The sequence below is a fragment of the Toxorhynchites rutilus genome, chromosome 3, assembly GCF_029784135.1.
Source record: "Toxorhynchites rutilus septentrionalis strain SRP chromosome 3, ASM2978413v1, whole genome shotgun sequence".
Classification (NCBI taxonomy): Eukaryota; Metazoa; Arthropoda; class Insecta; order Diptera; family Culicidae; genus Toxorhynchites; species Toxorhynchites rutilus.
Window position 1 is genome coordinate 329,212,176 of NC_073746.1, and position 15,286 is coordinate 329,227,461.

A 15,286-nucleotide genomic window follows, 5' to 3' on the forward strand; every position below is an offset into this window, starting at 1 on the left:
CATTAGGGTAGACAGAAGCGATGCTTCATCATGTCTCATTGATAGTATTCCTGATCAAACCGCACATATTGGTTCATATCTAAAAAAATTCAAGATATCTCAAGATATATCATCTGAAAAACCCAAGATGACTCAGAGAAAGTTGAATTCAAGATTCAAACGAAACATCCTTCTGATAAATGATGTCTGGCTTGGCGACGTCTGATGGTTTCAAAATGCCTCCTGTGTCTATGAAATGAGACATTAGAAATTTGACAAACGCCTCCTGTGTCTATAGATGTCCACTTTAAAATAAATACTGAAGTTTAACTTGGTATTTTGAACAACAAGCAGAATCCGCATTGTCATACGTCAAATCGGACTCAACACTGGCTGACGCAGAACATGCAGTTTTGGTCGGAAGATTTATGGCCACTCAGTTGACTGGATCTAAACTTACTGAATTATTCTATCACTGCAATGTCAATGTCCTAAAGACATCAATACAATGGACATGGCAGCCAATCGTCCTCTCTCTCGCTCTCGCTCTCTCTCTCTCTCTCTCTCTCTCGCTCTCTCTCTCTCTCGCTCTCTCTCTCTCTCTCTCTCTCTCTCTCTCGCTCTCTCTCTCTTGCTCTCTCTCTCTCTCTCTCTCTCTCTCCTCTCTCTCTCTCTCTCTCTCTCTCTCCTCTCTCTCTCTCTCGCTCTCTCTCTCTCTCTCTCTTTCGCTCTCTCTCTCTACAACGGGCAGCGATTCGTGAATGTCTTTCCTTCTACTTAGCTCTCGACGGTTCAACTGTGGTACTGCACGTGCATCGGCAGTAAAGTGTACAAATCACAAGGAAATCTTCCAGCTACAGCGGATGACATTATTCGTGAGAAAAACCAAACTATAGTTACCAGTACCCAACAAAATTGCAGGAAGAAACTACGGGTTTTCGGAAACGAGCTACACTCAACTTTTTACTTCCGTTCTACGTAAAGATAGTCCCCATTTGATATCTATCATTAGGTGACAAGTTTTTTTTTACGCGGATTTTCCAATTGACGCGGATTTTCGAATTAACGCGGTTTTTTACGCGGATTCTACAATTAACGCGGTACGTATCGCCCGCGTAAAAACAACCTGGGTGTATTGACAACTGTATTAGGTTTATAAGTTCAATTGACATATAGCATGACAGAAGTTTTTCATTCTAAACAAATTAATTGGGTATGTTTTTATTAAAATTTCTATTTTTTATTCAAACTTTAGTCGTCCAATCATTCAATGGTTCAGCAGATGGTCCTAAAAGCTATTGTTTCGTTCATGGACATGGCAGCCAATCGTCCTCTCTCTCTCTCTCTCTCTCTCTCTCGCTCTCTCGCTCTCTCGCTCTCTCTCTCTCTTGCTCTCTCTCTCTCGCTCTCTCTCGCTCTCTCTCTCTCTCTCTCTCTCTCTCTCTCTCTCTTGCTCTCTCTCTCTCTTGCTCTCTCTCGCTCTCTCTCTCTCGCTCTCTCTCTCTCTCGCTCTCTCTCTCTCTTTCGCTCTCTCTCTACAACGGGCAGCGATTCGTGAATGTCTTTCCTTCTACTTAGCTCTCGACGGTTCAACTGTGGTACTGCACGTGCATCGGCAGTAAAGTGTACAAATCACAAGGAAATCTTCCAGCTACAGCGGATGACATTATTCGTGAGAAAAACCAAACTATAGTTACCAGTACCCAACAAAATTGCAGGAAGAAACTACGGGTTTTCGGAAACGAGCTACACTCAACTTTTTACTTCCGTTCTACGTAAAGATAGTCCCCATTTGATATCTATCATTAGGTGACAAGTTTTTTTTTTACGCGGATTTTCCAATTGACGCGGATTTTCGAATTAACGCGGATTCTCCAATTAACGCGGTACGTATCGCCCGCGTAAAAACAACCTGGGTGTATTGACAACTGTATTAGGTTTATAAGTTCAATTGACATATAGCATGACAGGAGTTTTTCATTCTAAACAAATTAATTGGGTATGTTTTTATTAAAATTTCTATTTTTTATTCAAACTTTAGTCGTCCAATCATTTAATGGTTTAGCAGATGGTCCTAAAAGCTATTGTTTCGTTCTCGCCTAGTTCAGTAGCTTCTATTTCTAAATCTTCAACACCTACATAGATATCTTCAGATGCTTTTCTTAATCTCCAAATTCTGGTAATAGAAGATCAGATTTGATGTATTATTCTTGGAATATATCACTCAAGAAAGTAAGAGAAAGTGTTCTGGTATCCGAATTAATCTGAGTGAATTGAGATGTTTCAGTTTGTTTTGTTCAATTCAACAATCAATAGCAAAACGTAGTTCAAAAACAGTAAAATAGGATTTCGGTCGTAGTTGAATCTCTCTAGGTTATATTTAACGACGGATTCCAGTGAGTGGTTCGAGGTTTAATATTTCCTGAACTATTTAATCACTTCTTTTTGCTTTGAACAGTGCATTTTCAATTCATTTGAAAGATAAACTTTCGAAGGAAATAGAATAGGTGAGATTGGGAAAAAATATTATCAACCTCATGCCATTATTGCAATGTTATTTTTAAAAATGTGTAAATTCTGTACGAAACACAAAATATTTGTAGTCTGTATCTACAGATTCTTGGTTTGGAAAAGTCAAAAAAAATCTGGTAACCCTGTTCGAGATGCATCTATCGGTACTTGCTTACTGGCTGCTGTTAAACCCTTTAAAACAAGCTTTACGGGGCCGTGAATTTATTTAGAAATAAAAATGGAATTTTGTTACGTAACAATCACGGCAACCTTCCCTCCCCCTATGTCTCATTAAGTAACGCAACCTCGACCACCTTCCCCACCACTTGCGTTACGTAATTTGAGCAGGACGCCTATGCTCTAATTTAAGGAATCGTCTCGTGAAAGTGATGCACAAAAATAGAAGTCATATCAAATAATTTCTTCAAATAAACCAAAGAAACATGGATAAAATAAATTAAACCGAGAAAAATTACATTTCGAAGGAACAAAACAAAAGACTGAAAAACTTATTGGCGCACCCTGTAAGTGTGGAAAAGCGTCAACGGATCTTCAAGGAAACCAAACAGTGGAAATTACATTGATTCCAACCTTGATGTTCCTATCCGGGATATGGTCAGAAGGTACGATGTGAACAACAATGCCTACCGAATATGATCTCCCCCAAAATACTACAAGTCTTACAGGGCCAGTGAACTAACTTGTACTTTTTTTTTTCTCTATTATAGTGACTTTCAACACATTTCGGCTGGTTCGTCACTTTTTACTTCCATTTTTGGAAGAATGTCGGGAGTGAGAATTGAACTCGTGATCTCTGCGTGAGAGGTATGGATGTTACCACTACGCCAGATCGCCTCCACACTAACTTGTACTTGAGGCCAGAACCACTCCAAGATCTTTAATCTCCGTTCTCCGTGCAACTGTGACGTTAGATAGGACATAATTGTGCACTACATAGGCTGAAAAGTCCCGGGATTTTTGATGGAAACAATCGTTTTTTGGGCAAAGCTCAACATAGTATCCTTCGAGGGCAATACAATTGGTATAGCGAGTTTCCAACATTTCGATTCCCTTTCCGTAGTACGAAACGTCTAAGTCTTCGAAATATGCCTCAGTGCCACTCTGCAGACTGCCTATTGGACTCAGGAGTGTGGTAATGGATCCACGTTTCATCCATTGTCACAAAACGTGCAGGAAGTACTCGAATACGCTTCTTCAACAAACCGACTGTTGAATCATCAACGCAGCGCTGTCACGCGGATAACTTTTTAATGTCCAAAATGTCGTGCAAAATGTATCCCACTCGTTCTTTTGAAATGCCTACGGCCTCAGCTAGCTCGCGTAGCTTCACGATTACGATCGTTCAAAACGAGTCGGTGTACTTGTTTTACGATTTCTGGATTCGTAGCCTCTTTTGGCCTTCCGGAGCAAGATGCATCTGCGGTGTTTCTACGGCCCATTTTAAATTCACTAAACCACCAATAAACTATTGTTCTCGAAGGAGCAGAAGTGGAATAACACTTCGTCAATCACTGCATTGATTGTTCAGGAGTTTTTCCCATCAAAAAACAATGTTTGATCAAAATACGATATTCCTCTTTTTCAATTTTCTATACGAATACTCAGGTAGTGAAACTTAAATAACTGTCGTTTGTGAACAAATAAACGAAATGTCATGAAACTTCACACATAAGCTAGTGACAAATTAATCTCTCGAAATGAATCTTGTTCATTTTTGACATAGGACTATTTCTTTGATTTCTATATAGGGGGGTCACTCTACGAAAAATGTAATGATTCATTGAGAGTTTTCAAACGCATATTACTCAAAATCGTTATTGCGACATATGTTGTGTTATATACCGTTAGAGAGGAAATTAATCCAACAATTTTTTTGCCTGAAACATGAACAGTGAATATAGTTGAAAAAGTTAATTTGATGATTAAAATGAGTATGTTTTCTTTCGATTGCACTAACCACACGCTTTCCTTCCAGATGCAACGAGCATTCTTTTTGCTTAAATTCGGGCGTTAGTTCACAATTCTCCATTTGCTGATAATAGGCATTTATCAATTATTGTACTGTATGTTGCCCAATCAATTCACACTTTTATCGTGTAGGCCTTGCTTCACTCATGGCCATAGGATACTCAAAATACATCACCTGGCTATAAAGTTATTGCAACCCCCAACAAACAATGTTCCGGACAACGCACAGTGATCCCTGAGAAAATTTAGCCGGCCAAAACTCAGATTTATTAGCTAAAAACCCAATTTTTGGTAGACTGGGGTATTCGGATACGCTGAGTTCATTTTCCAACTCTGTTTCACCAAAAAACCAAAAGGGGATGAGGGGCAAGGGGGCAAAGTCCAAATTTTCAATTTTTATCGTATTTGGTATCAAAATGCATGTTTTCGAATGAATACGCAGAGTTCATTTTTCAACTCGGTTTTACCAAAAAACCAAAAAAAAGAGGAAAAAATTGATTTTTCGAACCATCGGTTAACTTTGAAAAATCATGACTCAAAAACGAAAGAAAACGCCTCTCTGGTTTCGACATATATTATGTGAAAAATCCTCAACTTTTCAGAAAAAATACTAAAAAATATAGCGCCCTTGGTCCCGAGACTATAAAAACAGTAAAAAACGAATACAATCAATAATAACGAGAACAGATTTCAAGTTTTCTGCAGGTGTAGTATTTTTCCAACAAAGATTTTGGATTGGCTTTAATTTGATATGTCGATCATCTGATTCGGTTTAGTAGTTCAAAAGTTATGAATATTTGAAAAAAAGTCATTTTTTGGAAAAAAGAGGAAAAAGTTGATTTTTCGAACAACCCTAAAATGGAAATGGTCACCCTACTGAAAAAATAAAAAAAATACGAATCTAATGTTTTGCGATAAAGAACAAAACTACCACTTTTCACGAAAATCGAAGAACCACTATATCGGTTTGGCATGGAATGGCTGATTTCGTGTTAATATTGAGAAAAATCTAAAAGAGGGGATTTCGGGAAACTCAAGTGCTGAGTGATAAAAGACACTTTGAGGAACGTTTTCATCAAAAAAGTTTTGCGGGGCAAGTTTTATAAGTCCATCCGAAGCAAAATTAAACTTCCAAAATAGTACTTACTTTGTGTGGAGTTGATACATACTACAACCAACCGAATTTCGAAACTGACAACAAATTCAAATTCTCCGTTAAAAATGCTTCAAGAAACATAATGAGCCAAAAAAATCGTTTGAAAACTTCACCACGCGAAAAAACACGCGACATAATGGCACCGGCGAGCATGCGAAACTGGTATCTTATCGCGTTGCCAGAGCAATGATGCGAGCGCAGAATGGGGCGAAACACGTGATCCTAGATGCCTTGAACATCCTAGAATAAGGGAGTGTAGGATTTTTGTGTTTTTATGCCACTTCATTTTTTGGGTTTTGACCACCAATTTCTCAGGGACCACTGTGCAACGTGGCAACGAAGGAGGAAATGCTATTTTTATCTATAATATATTTCTGTAGTCATAGATTTATTTGACTTAGACTTATACTTATGTAAATCTTAACTATTTAGGCTTGTGTTTGAAAATGATGAATGATGATGATTTGTCTTCTTCTGCATAATCGAATAAACAGAAAAAAGAGTAGTAATGGGTTAAATGGTATTTGTGTGTACATTTATGAACAGATTGTGGTTCCGAATTCTACCACGTTATCTAATCTGTTTAAAGGATACAAGTTCATACAGGAAACGGTTTTTTAGGGCTTCAATTTTATGTAACAAAAGATAAAAAATCTCAGATTTTGAACAATGAAAAAACTCAGTACAAATGTAATTACTACACACAATCACAGTCGTATGTGAAGATCCCGTACGTGCCCCTAGGCCCAGATCCATCAACTTTTTTTAGTGGCGCCATTTGTTGAAAAATCCCGGGACTTCTCAGCCCACGTAGTATTATTAATTTTTTATTCCTACCGAAAGTCACCCTACATCCTACATTTCGATGGGTCGGTTTGCTATGGTTTTACAATACTTCAATCAGGAATTACAGGTCCTTCTTATTGATGCCTTCTTGATGAAGCTTAAACATATCTCTTCTATCCGAAAGCAATTAACTTACTGGGTGCACCCAAAAACTTCAGCAGTAAAATATATAATAGGAGTACCGGTAAGTTTCTTCGTTTTTTTTCAAAAATTAATGCTTTATTCTGCAAAAATGGTTACCAATTTAATATTCAAAGTATTGCCCATTGCTAGTCACAACTTTTTCCCATATTTCTGGCAATTCGCGGAACCCTTTGCGGAAATAATCGGCCGATTTGTCGGCTAACCACGAATCGATCCAATTTTTGACTCCATCAAAATTGGAGAGGTGTTGGTCAACCAGGCCATGTTGCATCGATCGAAAAAGGTAGTAATCGGACGGAGCTGGAGGATACCCTCCCATTTCAGCGTTTCCAAGTATGTTTTGACCGGTTTCGCGACATGCGGCCGAGCATTGTCGTGCTGCAATATAACTTTATCGTTGCTTTGCTCGTATTGTGGCCGTTTTTCTTTTAGTGCCCGGCTCAAACGCATCAATTATCGTCGGTAGAGGTCCCCCGTAATGGTTTCATTCGGTATTAGCAGCTCATAGTACCTCACACCTAGCTGGTCCCACCAAATAGACTGCATATCCTTATGGCCGTGAGTATACCGCGCGGCCGTCGATGCTGATGCATGTCCGAAGTATCCATACGTTGCCCGACGTTTAGGATTGTCACAATGTGTTCCATTAGAAACCACATTAGACTATCATCCTAGAAGCCCATGAATAATCAAGCTGGTTGACAGCATAATTTTCATTATTAAGTATTGTTCCAACCTCCGAAGAATACAGACATACTAACAAACATATCTTTCCATTTGCTGGAGTCTGTAACAATTTTTGGCGACGAGGTCATTTCAACCCACTTCAAGACGATCCAGATCAAGCCCTTGCAAGATGTCCGACCAGGATTTGAGGAACGCAATTCTCCGGCTCACTGAACTGGTAGCTAGCCAACAAGAGCAGATTCAACTTCTCAACCGAACCGGTCAAGCCAACCAACCGGGAAGTGAGAAAATCATCGAATCGTTGGCCACGGGAATTGAAGACTTCTACTACGATCCTGACGGTGGAGTGTTTTTCGATGCATGGTTCGCGCGCTACGAGGATATCTTCAAGGTTGACGGCAAGAATCTGGACGATCCGGCGAAGGTGAGGCTACTCTTGAGGAAGATCGGCACCAAGTTCCATGAGCGGTACGTAAATAGTATCCTGCCAAAGCATCCCCGCGATTTCGGCCTGGACGACACGGTGAAGAAACTTAAGAAGCTTTTTGGCCGCCAAACCTCGCTGTTTAACAATCGCTACCGTTATCTACAATATGTCAAGAACGAAGCAGACGATTTTTCAAGTTACGCTGCCTCTGTGAACAAGCACTGCGAAGCATTCCAGCTGACCAAGCCCACCGACGACCAATTCAAGGCACTACGTTTTGTTTGCGGTCTACAATCTCCCCGCGATGCAGACATCCGAACTCGAGTGATCGGTAAGTTAGAAGCTGAAGAGCATGCTCCGCCAGCAGACGGCACGAAGCTCACACTGGAAAATCTCGTCGAGGAGTGCCATCGGTTTAACAATCTGAAGCAGGACACCAAGATGGTAGAGAAGCCCGTTTTCAAACGAAATCCGTCGTCATCGCCGTTTCTACCAAGCCTGCTAAGAAGAAGCAACCGAAATCTCCGTGCTGGTTCTGCGGTGATTTACACTTTGAGAAGGAATGCCCCTATCAAGACCACAGCTGTAGCAAGTGTAAACGGAAGGGGCATAAAGAAGGTTACTGTTCATCCGTGGAATCAAAACCGAAGTCTGCAAAGAAATTCGAAAAACCAAAATCCAAGGAATATGTGAAGTCCAAAGGAATTTCGGTGAAACGCATCGATCTCCAAGGGAAGAGGAAATACGTTACCGTCGGAATCAATGGCAACGATTTTGTTCTCCAGTTGGATTGCGCTTCCGATATCACGATCATTTCTACGCAAACCTGGAAGGCGATCGGAAAACCAGCCATCAGCGAAACCGAAATCACCGCCATCAGCGCTTCCGGAAATAAGATCGACATGACTGGTGAGTTCCTTGCTGAATTAACCATCCAAAGCGTGACGAAAGCAGGCATTGTCTACGTGTCATCAAGCTCCGATTTGGATGTCCTCGGAATTGAAACAATCGACCTATTCGATCTGTGGTCAATTCCATTCAGCTCGCTGGTTAATGCTATCCATCATAAACCGGAAGACACTGAGCAAAAGCTGCGTACGAAGTTTCCTGAAGTGTTCCAGAGTACACTAGGCCGGTGCACCAAAGCGAAGGTTAAACTCTACCTGAAGCCCGACGTCCGTCCAGTGTACTGTCCAAAGAGACCAGTTGCATATACTGCCCTTCCAAAGGTAGATGCCGAACTTCAACGTCTTCAAGACAAGGGAATAATCTCACCAGTGAAGTTTTCCGTCTGGGCAACCTCGATAGTCGTGGTCCGGAAGTCAGACAACGTTTCCGTCCGTATCTGCGGCGACTATTCTACAGGGTTGAACAACGCACTAGAATCAGATGCCCATCCGCTTCCGCATCCAGATGATGTTTTTGCTGATCTGGCTGGCTGCCGGTATTTCTCCCAACTCGATCTATCTGATGCGTACCTGCAAGTCGAGGTTGAGGAGGGTTCTCAGAAGTATCTAACGATCAACACTCATCGTGGACTGTTCAAATACAACCGTCTGCCGCCTGGAATCAAGTCCGCTCCTGGTGCGTTCCAAAGGATTATCGATAGCATGGTCGCTGGTATTCCTGGAGTGAAACCGTATCTGGAATACATCATGATTGCCGGTAGGACAAAGGAAGAACACGATCGCAGCCTCCATGAAGTTCTGGAACGGATCAAGACGTACGGTTTTCATCTGAGGATCGAAAAATGTCGATTTGGCCTATCGCAAATCAAGTTTCTAGGACATATAATCGACAAAGGCGGCTTACGAACTGATCCAGCGAAGACGACCGCAATTTCGCAGATGCCAGCTCCAATGAACGTATCACAGCTTCGATCGTATCTTGGAGCTATCAATTATTATGGGCGTTTCGTCAAGCAGATGAAGGAGCTGAGAGCACCCATGGACTACTTGCTGAAACAAAACGTCAATTGGGAATGGACTGCAAGCTGCCAGAAGTCATTCGACAAGTTCAAAACGCTGCTCACTTCCGACTTGTTGCTGACGCACTTCGACCCGAACAAGGAAATCATCGTAGCAGGTGATGCATCCAAAGACGGCTTGGGCGCTGTTATTATGCATCGCTTCCCGGATGGATCAGTGAAGGCAATTTCGCACATTTCAAGATCACTGACCCCTGCAGAGAAAAATTACGGCCAGATCGAGAAAGGACTGATTTTTGCTGTGACACGATTTCATAAGATGTTGTTCGGCCGGAAATTTACCTTGCAGACTGATCACCAACCACTTCTCAAGGTGTTCGGAAGCAAAAAAGGAATTCCGGTATACACGGCCAACCGACTTCAACGCTGGGCGCATACGCTGATGCTGTACGATTTCGACATCCAGTTCGTGCGCACTGAAGAATTTGAACACGCGGACCTCCTTTCAAGACTGATGAAATGCCATGCAAATGAAATGGAAGTCGATGTCAACGCCGTTCTCAGTGATTCTACTTCTAGTCTTCCCGTGACGTCTGAAATTATCGCTGCTGAAACGTCAAGAGATCCTGTTCTCCAATCGGTGGTGTTCCATATCAATGAAGGATGGCCCAAGTATTCCAAGGAAATTGATGATCCAGTTGTTCAACAATTCTTCACTCGCCGAGACAGTCTGCAGATCGTTCAAGGTTGCATCATGTTCGGCGATAGAGTCGTTGTGCCAGACCGTTTTCGCAAACGCATTCTCCACCAACTGCATCGAGGCTATCCAGGAATGGAGCGGATGAAATCCCTAGCGAGGAGTTTCGTGTACTGGGCCAACATCGATGATGTCGTCGAAGACTACGTCCGCTGCTGTAGATCCTGTGCTGAAGCTGCTAAGTCACCACGCAAGACGGACCTGGAGTCGTGGCCTATTCCATCGAAGCCGTGGGAACGAGTCCATATTGATTATGCTGGCCCAATCAATGGATACTACTACTTTCTGGTAATCGACGCATATTAAAAATGGCCAGAAATCTATCGCACTCGAAGCACAAGTACAACAAAGACACTTGAGATGCTAGACGAGATATTTGAAAGATACGGCAATCCCAAAACTCTCGTCTCGGATAATGGATCGCAATTTGTTAGCGCCAGATTCAAGCAATTCTGTGAAGAAGCTGAAATCCCCCACTTAACGATTGCGCCCTACCATCCACAGTCTAATGGACCGGCTGAGCGCTTTGTGGACACACTCAAGAGAGGACTCAAGAAGTTACGAGAGGGAGCTTGCCCCTCGGAATACATTCAAGGCGTGTTATTTGGCTTAAGAAATCTCAACTAAGTATTAATAAATGACGCTAATTAATGCATACGTTGAGACGGCAAAAGTTCCACAGGGAACGTTAACGCCATTCAAGAAGAAGAAGAGGTTCATCATCGCAATCAAGTCTCCTGGGTTCCTGGCAAGGTGATCGAGAAGAAAGGTTCCGTCATGTATGCTGTCCTCCTGGAATCCGGTCGTCTTATCCGTTCTCATACGAATCAGCTACGACAGCGTCATCTGGAATCCACTAGTGATGCTACTGAGACAAGTTTGCCATGGACTATGCTGCTTGAGAAATTTGGTATGCAAGATTTGTGTACCCCATGCCTCAATGAAACTGCCGATCCTGATTTGGAAAAAGCTCAACAACCACCTGAAGTACCACCTCCTACCGAACCAACATTGGATCAAGAAGAGGTTCAAGTCCCTGAAGCCGTTGTTGAAGTCATTGAACCACAGTGCTCCAATCAACCCGTTCGTAACCGAAGGCTTCCAGCATGGCTTGCACCGTACGATCTCTTTTAAGGTGGAAATGTTCCATTAGAAACCACATTAGACGATCATCCTAGAAGCCCATGAATAATCAAGCTGGTTGACAGCATAATTTTCATTATTAAGTATTGTTCCAACCTCAGAAGAATACAGACATACTAAAAAACAAGTCTTTCCATTTGCTGGAGTCTGTAACACAATGGTTCCACTTTTAATCGCTAGGTACGATTCGATGAAAAAAACCCTTACTTTTATACCATTGGAGCAGTTGTTCGCACGAGAAAAAACGACGTTCGATGTCTCGTGGCTTCAATTCATACGGCACCTAATGTCCTATCTATTGGATCATTCCCATTGCTTTTAAACGATCGGATATGGTTTGCTGAGCTAATCCAAGTGTATTTACGAGTTCTTGTTGCGTTTGTGACGGATCTTGATCGAGTATAGCCTCCAATTCTACATTTTCAAACTTTTTTGGCGGTCCGAAACGTTCTTCGTCTTCCAAGTCAAAATTACCACTTTTGAACCGTGTAAACCACGTCTGACACGTTCGCTCAGTTGGAGCATGGTCACCATAAACATCTACCAAAATGCGATGACTTTTCGCAGCTCGAAGTAATGAAGTAACACTCCCCGCAAAAACACTCTCGTTGCTACCAAATTCGACATATTCGAAGTGTAAAAAAACTATGTTGTTTACGCTTCAACCTTTTTGACATATAGTGAAAAAGACGCGCAACGACAGTAGCTTTCCAACGAATGTCTGGAAATTTGATTCATTGGAATAATAATCTAGTTACGCCATCTGTTGTAAAACCGAAGAAACTTACCGGTACACCTAATATATTTCATCTAAAAGGCACAGTAAAATCACGCGATAACAAGCCACAGAAAGTCCGAAAAGACGCTTCTAAATTTGGAGCAATTCCACGGATGACCTCTCCCACAGTGAACGGCGAACCGTATTAAACTGCATCTGTTGCACTGCATTGATTTTTATTATCATTGCTTTATTTCAACATCGATGAAATCTTTGTTTCAAGCGTGCGACGATTCGCTCTAAATGGTATCGATAGATATTGATTTTTGTCTCCCTCTCTATAGAAGTCCCCAACAAAGACGAAACACCGGCACCGGAAGTCTATTTTGCCAGCGATGGAATGCGCGCATTGCGTTTGTTGATAGGCGCTGTTTGTAAACAAACAACATAACGAACGCACAAAGATGGAGACAAACAAAGAATAGATCATTGAAACCGAGCATCTGTTATGGATACACACTCTATGCTGTGAATCCCTTCGTATGACATTGGAATTCATAATTATGCTTGTCCAGTACAGCTTCTAGTTTGAAGTCGTATCGATTCACTCGTTGTGTTGAATGATAAAGGCGAGCTATCGCGATAGTTATCATTAAATATTTTGAAATTTGAAGAGATATGCGATGTAAAGTGGCGTTATTTTCTGTTTGTTTTTGCCTCTTCAATTAATATGATAACGAAGACAGTGAAGAGTGCGAATCGTGAACGAGAGCACCAACACTATCGTAAGCCAATCACGATTCTCTGCAACGGATAGATAGCTTATCATTGAAATGAGCTATGGAACGGATACCTTATGTTTTTGAATTGAAGGAATAAGAACTACTGCCCGTAGAATTATTTTCCAAAAGCATTTGTTTTGTACCAGAATAGGTTTAAAAGTTTGAAAAATGATGTCATCAGAAAAGATGAGTTAAGAGTCGAGTTGCTTCGAAAACATTGTTTCTAATAATTCGGCGTTTTTCGAAAGCACCGCTTACATTCTTAATCATCACTCGGGGAACTAGCAGTTTATGTTCCATGGGATCTCATTGTCACGTACAATATGACACTGTGGCTCGACGGCAGCTTTCATCGTCATCGCAACGTTTGGGGCACACAAGGAAGGGGTCCATTACTGCTGGTGCCGTCCTTGTTTGGAGCATCACATTAGGCATGCCATAAATATAATATTGTCTCCCGCGTTGTCTATCCATCGCCAAGCTACGAGGCGACAGCAAACTGTGGGGGAGGCGCAGAAGAGGCCATTTATTAGGCAATGTCGCCGGTCTGGAAGTGATGAGATTCATTCACTCATACACATATTGGACGATGAGATAGAGCAAGGCTGCCTCCTGCCGTGGTGCTTGGTTTGGCTAGCTTTCGGGGGGTACACTCGCAGATTTGTTTACCTTTTTTTTGCCTTGGTGGGGAGGGTATAATTATTTTTTCTGTTTTTTTTACTTCTCGTATAATGTGATAACAAGGACAATCAAGAATGTGGATTGTGAGCGACAGTACCAACACTACTGTCAGTAAATCTTGGTTTTCTGCAACGAATAGATAGCTTATCGTAAAATGAAGTATGAAATGGGTGATTTCATTTTTGAAATGGAGGTTTAAAACCATTGAAAGTAGTATTGTTTTCCGGATCTCAACGTTTGGATCAACGACGTGACACATCAAACAGTTCAGCACTGTAAAGCAAAGTTTAAAATGTCCAGTGTCACTATTCGTGACAGATTGAATTGTCATATCAACTTCGTGCCGATTTGATGAATTCTGCTGATGATCGTGGGAATGAATTTTAAATGACATGATTTATTTCACATAAAAAAAAAGAAATTAATTGAAACGCATGAATGACTCAAATCTCGATGTCACTAACTAAACACGGTGGAATTCCGTAAATGCCTCTACTGGCTAGCCTCTGTTTGAATAAATCTCCGTAATACAACTAGATGATTACTCACCACCTGGTTTCGTTTTGCGGCCTTCCCTCCTACTGCTGTTACTTCCACCGCCCGCGACTCCAACGACTGCTGTTTGCTGGAGGGGCTGCTGCTGCTGATGATGCAAAATTTTATCCACCTTTGGCTCCAGCTCCGTACTGAAAATTGACAGTTCCGTCGAGAATTTCGTAGCAATCTTTCCTTCGATAAGGGATCCTCCAGAGCAGAGATTTTATCTAATCTCAGCCCGACACAGAGGCCGTAAAACACTGGAACAGGTCACTCGTTTCTTCTTTTTGTATCTCGTAGCGACCAGGAATTTCACAAATATTATTGGTTTTGATTAATCAAAAACGTATGTGCACACATATACAAATCAGCAACCCCAAGAAACTTTTTTTTCCTCCGATTATTTTTCGCTTCCTTCCTTTCTACCACACACTATCATGATTTTTTACCTCCTCTTGCAGCCAGCGCACGAAATTTGAAGAAAAATGAAGTGTATGACCTGCTGCGTTTTTAGCACTCTCCCACCGCCATGTTCTGGGAGTTCGGAGGAACCTTCCGCGATCGTATCCGTTCGAAAATCCGAGAAAACACAAAACCAACAGTTAACTTCACAGGATAAATACGCGACGACGTTCGAAGTCCTATCGAGTGCACACGAATCTGAGAACGAGAAAGAAAAACAGGGTTCAGGGTTCCACTCCTCGATTCTCTTCACTGTATGTCGTCGTCGCCGTCGTGTGTGCAGTTTTTAACTCTCCTGCTAAACACTTGACGTTTGTGCCTTCAAAGAGCTCCCCGCTTCTGCTGACATTTGGTGCTATGTTTTTCTTCCGAAAGGCTGCTCTTCCCTTTACATAATTCGTGTAGGCAGAGTGGAATAAACCAAGATGGCTAGCAGTATGCGGGAATATTTATATATTTTAATAATCATTCAAATAATCACGAATTTTATGACGAACTCGATAGAACAAATGTTGTCCATTTGTCATTTCTAGAGCTATT

At 41.7% G+C, this 15,286-nt stretch overlaps 2 protein-coding genes across 3 annotated transcripts in view; one reads left to right on the forward strand and one right to left on the reverse strand.

The window, feature by feature from the left end:
• Positions 1-15,046, reverse strand: part of LOC129775830 (WAS/WASL-interacting protein family member 1) — a 44,496-nt gene extending 29,450 nt beyond the window's left edge. Inside the window, exon 1 of one of the 2 annotated variants that reach the window (XM_055780968.1) lies at positions 14,297-15,046. The gene's annotated coding sequence lies outside the window, so the exon portion shown is untranslated. The remainder of the gene's footprint in view (positions 1-14,296) is intronic. The other variant, XM_055780966.1, reaches the window with a different exon arrangement.
• Positions 7,482-10,729, forward strand: LOC129774570 (uncharacterized protein K02A2.6-like). Its single transcript, XM_055778331.1, has 2 exons — positions 7,482-8,183; positions 8,237-10,729. The coding sequence occupies exons 1-2, from the start codon at positions 7,482-7,484 to the stop codon at positions 10,727-10,729; spliced, it is 3,195 nt and encodes a 1,064-aa protein (XP_055634306.1).
• Positions 15,047-15,286: the final 240 nt, after the last annotated feature.

What these genes read in the sequence shown, in the direction of transcription:
- LOC129774570 (XM_055778331.1), top strand. Translation starts at nt 7,482, where the DNA reads ATGTCCGACCAGGATTTGAGGAACGCAATTCTCCGGCTCACTGAACTG. An exon ending in TGAAGCAGGACACCAAGATG is followed by an intron (nt 8,184 to 8,236) that starts GTAGAGAAGCCC and finishes GTTTCTACCAAG; the next exon opens with CCTGCTAAGAAGAAGCAACC.